General features: G+C 32.1%; 1 protein-coding gene and 1 long non-coding RNA gene across 3 annotated transcripts in view; one reads left to right on the top strand and one right to left on the bottom strand.

Moving 5' to 3' along the window:
- The first annotated feature begins 1,020 nt into the window (after positions 1–1,020).
- itih5 (inter-alpha-trypsin inhibitor heavy chain 5) overlaps positions 1,021–8,877 on the top strand; it is a 26,687-nt gene continuing 18,830 nt past the window's right edge. The window contains exons 1-5 of the mRNA XM_056455514.1: positions 1,021–1,235; positions 1,320–1,364; positions 3,466–3,629; positions 7,484–7,591; positions 8,728–8,877. The exon at positions 8,728–8,877 is cut by the window's right edge and continues 110 nt beyond it. Coding sequence (XP_056311489.1) covers positions 1,113–1,235; positions 1,320–1,364; positions 3,466–3,629; positions 7,484–7,591; positions 8,728–8,877 — 590 coding nt within the window. The 5' untranslated portion in view covers positions 1,021–1,112. The remainder of the gene's footprint in view (positions 1,236–1,319; positions 1,365–3,465; positions 3,630–7,483; positions 7,592–8,727) is intronic.
- Positions 5,579–8,238, bottom strand: LOC130222908 (uncharacterized). 2 transcript variants are annotated; one of them, XR_008836548.1, is made up of 5 exons: positions 7,937–8,238; positions 7,663–7,705; positions 7,453–7,501; positions 5,911–6,007; positions 5,579–5,798 (listed from the first exon to the last, which is right to left on the bottom strand). It is a non-coding gene; the product is annotated as an uncharacterized LOC130222908 (long non-coding RNA). The 2 variants fall into 2 exon arrangements; XR_008836547.1 differs by having other exon boundaries at positions 7,663–8,238.

Raw genomic sequence — 8,877 nt, 5'->3', positions numbered from 1 at the left:
TCTTCTGAACAATGTTTCCAATAACACATTTTCTGTCATAATTCGGAAAATATATATTTTTTATAACAATGTGTAAAAAATATGACATTCTCCTTATTAGAAGGTCATTAATGTGATCGGTTTCCTTCAAAGAATGAATGAACACTCTCATTAAACTCACAGCAGACAGGACATTACAGTTGGTTCTGTCGTCTTTCCATGACACTTCTGCACTCACAAACAATGTAATTGCAATGCACAAATAACACTATTGAGAATAGCAGTAGTTCAAGAGGTTACACACTGCTTTTTTATATAAAAGTATATAATATTATTTTTAAAAGTGTTAATGATTCGATTAAAATATTAATAAACACACATTTAAAATAACTAAACATTTTAAAACAAACAAAAAACAACAACAAATGAAATAATGAAATAAAAGCTGAAAAAATGAACAAAACAAAATAATATTTTAAACATACTTAACATACTTTAACATACTTTACTTGGCAGTAAAACCTTGATTACGTTTCGTAAAGAGAGCTCAAAAAACGGGACTCCTCTCAAACCAAACCAGCAGGGGTCACCCAATGACAACAGGGACCACTAATAAGTCATTAAATAAACAAACAAATAAACAAACAAATAAATAAATAAATAAATAAATAAATAAATAAATAAATACATAAGAGGTTTTAGTATTTCATAAATTATGCATTTGTATTAATTTAGTTCAAATTCAAAACGCATTAAAGACTTTTGTATGTCCCTAAGGATGATTCAATGATTCCTTACACTTAATCTACATCACTTTTTGGAAGTAATCCAAGTGCAACGAAACAAACATTTACTGTAAGTGCACTTAAACATTATTTAAGACATTATTTTCTTAAACTGAAATAAACTACACGCAGCTTTTTTTCTATCCCCCAATAGAGCCTTTAATTTTGTGAAAATATGTGATGTTTCACAGAGAATGTCGCAAGTGTCTAGACACTAAAAAGAGTGGATCTCTCCTCCCCAACACTTCTCACTACTGTCTTCGGATGGGTGGGACGCAAAACCGCCTTAAACACACTCCACGATCACTTCAATAGTGAGTGCGTGTCTGCAGGATATCAAATCTGAAGATGCTTCTCCTAACCCTCTTTTTGTATTTTTGTCCGATTTATCAATGTCAGTCTGAGGATACGGAGTTTTTAGAGGATGGAGACTTTGAGGATTATATGATTTCTGACATGGATTCAAACGCAGTAAGGTTTATTAACGTTTTATATATAAAAATGTCGTCTTTATTAGTTATGTGTGGGATCTCATCGATCCTTTTTTGTCTTCAGGCTCCTGTCAGGATTCCGCGGCAGGTGAAAATGATGCTAACCAAGGTAAATTCGCTCGACACCTGTACTTTTTATACAATACATCGGTTTTCGAAGCCTTTTGTCATTTTGTTTGAGATATATTCATATAGGTAATTTTATTAATTCTTTAGCTGCTGACGGTGAGTGTTGTAACGCTTTAAAAAAAGTTTGTTCAGCCCTTACTAAAATTAACAGTTTTAATTAAAAAAATAATAAAAAAAAAAAAAAAAAAAAAAAAAAAAAAAAAAACGATATAGTTAAACCGTGAACACCACAAATCAGTCATGGTTTTGCTACAAATCACATTTAACGATTGTATTAGCTAAAAAAGATTTACAAATCTGTCAAAAAAACAAACATGGCAACACTTTTAATATAATGTAAGTTTTTTTTTTTTTTTTGTAAAACAAGTAATTTTTTGCCATTCTTAAACATTTGATATTCCATAATAGTAAATGCTAGTTTTACAGACAAAGCAAAAAAAAAAAAAAAAAAACAAACAAACAAACAAACAAACAAACAAAAAAAAAAAACAAACTAAACCACAATTAAACCAAGTTTTTTTCTATACAAACTATAGAGTAGACCTTTGTAGTAAAACTGTGCTTATCCCTTTAACTGCTTGCTCTACCAAAAGGTTGACCATATTTTGACTATTGAGAGTTTTAAATAATGACTGCTAAAGTAATTTAAGGAATGACTGTTTTAAATAATGATTTACACACATTACATTGTTGGATTACAAAAAATTCTGTTGCATTGCTACACTTGATTTTGGTTTTATTGTAAAAAAAAACAAAAAAACAAGAAGGCATGTTAAATGAGAATCTGAAATATTTTATGGCACACTTCAAAATATATATGTAATTTTAATAATATAAATATATTATTTTGAATATTTTTTTAAATAAATTTGTCTTACATTTAATTTTTTCATAGTATATTAATAGCGTATTAATTCCGGTTCTTTTACCATAAACCGACATATCAATTATTTGTTATAGGTTGATATTATAGAAATTATGGGATATGTTGAAAAAAAATGCATTGAGTTTGTTAACTAGTGACATTAGTAGTTTTATTTTTTTTAATGGTGGGGCAGTTAAAGGGTTAAACAAATAGTCATTAAAAATAAAATAAAAACATGTTTACTGCACTTAGGGAGAAAAATATGGTTAATTTTCTAAAAGCTTGTCAATTATATTCTTAAAAGTAAAAGTTACAAAATCTTATTGCAAAATTGTTATTACATGCATTAAAGTACATATCATGCCACATACAAGTTAGGGAACAGATAAGTACCTTTATTTTTAAAGTAAACTTTGTTGTTACAACTTAGACACATCACTAACATCTATATTTCTGAATTATTTATTCAAAATATGTAAATAATATGTACCAGTTTAATCACCATCGGAATTGTGTATCTTTCCAGTTGAAAGTACTATAATCCTCCCTTCTCCTCCTCCTTGAATGAAGGGTTTGCACAAATTAAGCAAAGAGATATTTCAGATGATAGTAGTTCTGTCATTTAACAACCATTGGCATAAATTTAACTTTGATCTTGTAAAATTTTATTGGGGGAAGATGTCGGGTGGCTTTAAAATATTTTAAGACTTCAAAATATTCTATTGTTGCACTTTTGTCACTTTATTTAAAAGTTTTCAGCAGAAATATTAAACATATACAATGTTTGAAGAATGTTGGAAAACGGTAGCCATTGTCTTCTGTAGTATGTTTTCCTTACTGTTATTTGTTATTTATGACTAGCTTCCGACATTCCTGAAAACATACTTTGTGTTTAACTGAAAAAAATGGTTTGGAACTAAAATGGCAAGTAATTTGACATTTTTGGGTGAACCATTCCTTTAAGCAGTTCAATAAAAGTTCAGATTTTGTAAAAGCATACCCTGCTGTTCTGAACTGTTTACTACAGTATCACTATATAAACATTAGCTGATATTGTGTTGGAAAAATATCACAGTCTTAATTTGTGTGGTCTTGACTGAGGAGTTATTTGGTGATCATCCCAGATCAAAAGCAAGCCACAAATATTTTTCAGAAAAGCTATTCCAAATAATCATCTGCATCTTAATTTTGGTCATAACTTGTTCTCGTCCGCCAGGAAACGAAACCTCACATTCAGGAGTTGTCAGTCCAGACCACTATCATTTCCAGCTATGCTTTCACCGCGGTGTCCTGCAGCATGTTGAACAGACACTCGGCAGCCGCTCAGGGGGTCTTTCAGTTTCACATCCCCACTGCAGCATACATCTCCAACTTCACCATGTAAGTCTGGAAATACATACACACATTTAAAAAGAAAATAGTAGAATTATTTGAGTTCTAGCATATAATGTAACTGATTACATGTCATTATTTTTCAAAAAATTTCAATGAATGCTTTCAGTTTTTAAAAGGAAAGTTCACACATAAGTTAAAACTTACCATATGTTCATCCTCTTCTATAGCTTTGTAAGTTTCTTTTTTCTGATGAACACAAAATAAGATATTTTGAAGAATGTTGGAGACCAGTGGCCACTGGCATGCATAGTAGGAAAAAGAATACTATGGAAGTCAATGGTGATTTGTTTCCAACATTATTCAAGATATTTTATTTTGTGCTCAACAGAAAAAAGAAATGCAAACGAGCTTTGAACAAATGAAAGGTGAGGAAATTATTACAGAATTTTCAACTCAAGTTATTATTCATTATTTTCAAACTGGGTTGTTAACCTTACTGTAGTGATCCACACAGACTTTTTAAAAATCTTTAATTATCATTATGATAATACAATATTTTAAAGCACAGCAACTACAGTATCAGACCTATGCATTTTTTTTTCTTTACATTGACATCCTTTTTAAGTTATACACAGATTTATATAATACAGACTGAAGTTATTGCTAATTCCTTACATTGTGTTTAGCAACTGTTTTATTATGAATAAAACTAAATTGTTTAGCATATAATAACATTTTACACAAGATAGTGAGATGCAACCACATTTATTACTAATAACTTTCCATAAGTAGCTGTACTGGATTACAGTTACATTTATTATAACTAGCATGTACTCTATGTTACTTCTCAGCACTGTTGGTTGCCCTACTTACTTAATCACTATGTCATATTCCTTCAGCTATTCCACCAAAATATTCCACCTTTTTTTTTTAATCAGGGTTCGACACAGCGAAATAAACAACGTAGAGTATTAATGACATACTACAGATTTCGTTAAAGGAATAGTTAAGCCCCCCAAAAATAAGTTGTCACTCTACAATTTATGTAATAATATCTTTTCTCTTTCCTGCTTTATAATGGCAGTTAATAGTGCCCAAGTGTTTGAAGCTTTGAAAAGTGCATCCATTCCTTAAAAAAAGTAATTTATGACTCCAGTGGGTTAAAAAATGCCTTCTGATGCAAAGTGATGCTGCACACAAAATAAACTGTACTATTATTAACAGTTTCTTTTTATTTATGCTTTTGAATTGCATTATGGGCCCTTGATCTCTGCCCTGACAATTAAAAAACAAATCAAAAACTAGTAAATACAAACACTATGTAATCAGTGGTTACATGTTTTCAACATTTTAAAAATATTTTATTTTGTGTTCAATAGAACAAAGACACACAAACAGGTTCAGAACAAGTGAGGGAGAGTAAACAAAGACTAAATACATTTTTTTGGGTGAAATATCCCTTTTAGTTATAACAGCACAGGTAAAGAAAAATGGTCAGAGATTATAAAACAAATTTGCAGTATAGCCAAAACAACTCACTTCTGTTCACAGAAGCAAGAGATGAAATATAAACATGATTTGTTTTTCTAACAAAACCCAATTGCTTGGCTTCAGAAAGCATTCATTTGCTCATGAGAGTCATTTGGATTATTTCATGATGGATTGATGCACTTTTGAAGTTTTCAAATCTCGTGCACCATTCACATTGTTTAATATAACCCTGATGGTATAACAAAACTAGATGTTTCTGCTGATATTCTGAAACAATAACTGGAACAGAAAGCACATAAAGGATGAAGTGCATGTATAAATATTTTTTTTCTTAATCTAATACAATTAATCTGACTGGATTAACATTATCATTTATAAAAAGAAAGAATCTCAAAGCCTTAAAGCAGGCAAAGTTGTTTATTGGTACATGACTATTAAATGTAGACAGCAGAATGTAACAATTAGCTCTAACTTCTATGCAGAAAATATGAAGTAACTGCATTTCTTGCTGTATAAGGCAGAGTACATATTCTCTGCAATCCTTTTCCTTTCCTTCTTAAACCACGAGAAAAGCCAAACCAAAGCTGACCTGAAACTAAGGGTGAAGAAGTCAGGAGGGGGAGAAGTGCATTAGCATATTCTCCTCAAGGCATGTCTAGACAGTAATAGATGGATTAGAATACTTCCCTGTCTCTCTTTTCGTTTCATCATTGTGGTTATAAACTGTTAAAGGAGACCAAACATTACATGTTACATGTTAGAGAACACAAGTAGATAAAAAGTAAAATTATAAGGTTTCTAAATGAGGCAAATATGTGTTAGCAATTTAACAAACCATTCTGTATTGTCCAAGTGGTCCTTAATGAATCTCTATAGCATCAGGAGGGATCATAAAAATTCCACAAATATTTACTCAGCCCTACAGCATCGTACTGAAAGAAGAAAGTCATATATAAGATTTCCTGTGGTTGAGTAAATTATGGCATAATATCCTTTTATTAGGGTGAACTACTCCTTAAACATTTTCAGACGTTAGTATTATCAGTGTGTTACTTTTAAGGCTAACTATAAGCTAGTGCATTTCAAAACAGTGACAAAATTCGCATTTAGGAGATATAAACCTTATATATGCATGCAGTTTGCAGTTTGTCACTTCCCCTTAAATTAATACGATTTTTTAGATATCAGCTCTTACTTCAGTTTCTCATCAAGTCTTTGACCAATCAAATGCTCTCTAGTATCTGACATGCCCCACCCCCTTTGATGCACACAAGCTCAACCACTTTTACTGGTAGAGCTGTGATAAAAACGAAACGCTATTAGCTGTTATCAAGGGGAGGGGCTACTCTTTTTCCAGTCCTGTATTGATTATTTAGATAAAGTTATGTCCAATTTCGAATAAGAACACAAGACATTTCTAAGCACTACTCAGGACCATTAATAAAACTTAGTGTCGTTATTTGAAATGTAATTTACTGTGTGTATATTTTGGAAAGTGATAGGAAAAGTTTAAGTTTTTGTTTACTGCTATAAGTTCTGCAAGATCACAAATTCTTCGAATGGTTACATTTACATGGGCACTTTTGGTTTCAAAATAAAATCATTCGGATTGAGCCTGATCTCACAAGGAAATGTAACTATTTTACGTTTTGTCAGTTTAGCTAATTCATATGAATTTGTTGGAGTTCAGTCGTAGGAAAATGTAACATTTATAAAAGAGGCGTGGCACCCAACCCCGCCCCTAAACCTAACAATCATTGGGGGATGAGCAAATCATAATAATCTTACAAAATGAGATCAAACTCATATGAATTAGCCACTAAATCAAAAAGTTACAAATTGCAGTGAGATTGTGTTGTACTATTAGCAACCCAAATGCAATTGGCATATTTTTAGACATTCTCAGAATCATTCTCAGGAAACATGGTCATTAAAATGCTGTTGAGACACCTTTTACTGCAAAACAAAGAACAAACAAAAAAACAAAAACAAATGTGAGCTCTCACCATATTTTAATACCATTTTACTAAACTAAATGTGATGTGAAATGTGATAATGTGAGAAATGCTGAAGATATCATTTTTTCTCCAAATTGCCACAATATATACTCTGAAAAAAATGCTGGGTTCCACTCAACCGATTTGTGTTGAGGAACAATAAGGAATCAAGTTAACTTACTTGTTTTTACAAATTTAAGTGGATTGAACATAAAACAATCAAGTTGTCCCACAAAAAAATTAGGAATTGTGTTGTTTCAGCTCATTTTAAATAAGTAGTTTAAACAAACGAGAATACGTCATTTTTAAGTGTATTTATACCTCACTCACACTACAAATGTTGTTTCTGTTGCAACAACAAACAAAAAAAATAAACTTACTTTGTGCTGTTGTTGCATTTCTTTAACCAAGGATTGTGGGAGGACGAGTCTTTCCAAGCCAGGTGAAGGCGAAAGAGAAGAAGGTAAAAAAGGAAGGTGGAGAAAACAATGGAAAGAAAAAGGACACACCAGAACAGAGGTGATTACATTGATTTATATTTAAATGATTGTGGTTGCATTGATTCATGTAGTTACAGTAATTTAACTAACCTGTCCAGCAATGCTCTCCTTAAAATGTTGCTCTGCCATGACTCTGAAAGAGAAATATGACCACAGAAGAAGTCTGCTTATGCTACAGTGTTGCCAATTGGAAATGTCAAAAGTATCGTACCAGAACCTCAAAATTATCGTATTCAGAGGAAAAGGATCGTTGACGAGTAAAATGGAGAGTTAACAGCTTCTATCTATACAAATAGCATTTTGACACAACGTACAAATTACCACAATACGTAAAAAACAACAACTAGGCACAACTAGACCTTACCTTAGTGGTAATGTTCAAAGTCCTCCTCCGAGTTGCTGTCATCAGATACCTGCGTGTTGCCAGATGTTGAGCGATTCATTTTGCAGTACAAATCGAATGCCATCATCGATGGCAACATAGTGCTAGTTGGCTTGAAAGCAGTGCACTCTCCTGAATTTTAAAAACACTCTGAGGTGTGCACGAGCCCAATCAGAGTATCTGTAATGAGCCGATTTCGTGGCTTTGTTTTGATGAGATTAACTTTGGAAAAATACGTTCACTTGACACTTTTGAATGGAGAAAAATGAGACTATCAAGGGCAAACTCCCCTGTGCTTCTCACCTTCCTTTTCAACACTCAATAAGTTTAGAAGTCCTAAGATTGCATTGAAATTTATTTCAAATGCCATAAAATTAAATTAAATGCATGAAATGATCGTACATTATAGTTTTTTTTTTCATTACTGATTGTACATCGTAAAGAGGTTGAAATAATCTTACAAATACAATAATTATTGTACGTCTGGCAACGCTGTTCTGCTAACACCTGCTATAGTGCCCCTTGTGGCAATCATGAGAATGCAATTTAATCGAGTTATTATTTGTTCATGAAGCAATGCAATTTTTTTCAAATTCATAAATGTGTATTTAATTAGCGTTTCAGTGGGAGGTTGATAAATATAAAACACACTGAGAAATATATTTCCTCCTAAATATCTACTTTATTGAAATGTGCTTTGCCAAACCTTGGGACAGATTCCTTTGGCAAGTGATTCAAATCTCTTGAATAGTATGTTATTCTCTCTCTGTTAGTGAGGGTGAGATGGAAGTGTTTCGAATGGAGGTCACTATTCCTGGACGCAACCGTGCTGTTTTCCTCCTGACCTACGAAGAGCTGCTGCAGAGGCGATTGGGTCGTTATGAGCATGTGACCAGCATTCGGCCAATGCAACTGGTCAGCAG

The sequence above is a fragment of the Danio aesculapii genome, chromosome 4, assembly GCF_903798145.1.
Source record: "Danio aesculapii chromosome 4, fDanAes4.1, whole genome shotgun sequence".
Classification (NCBI taxonomy): domain Eukaryota; kingdom Metazoa; phylum Chordata; class Actinopteri; order Cypriniformes; family Danionidae; genus Danio; species Danio aesculapii.
Note: the sequence above shows the minus strand (reverse complement) of the source record. Positions and strands in the feature narration are given on the sequence as shown.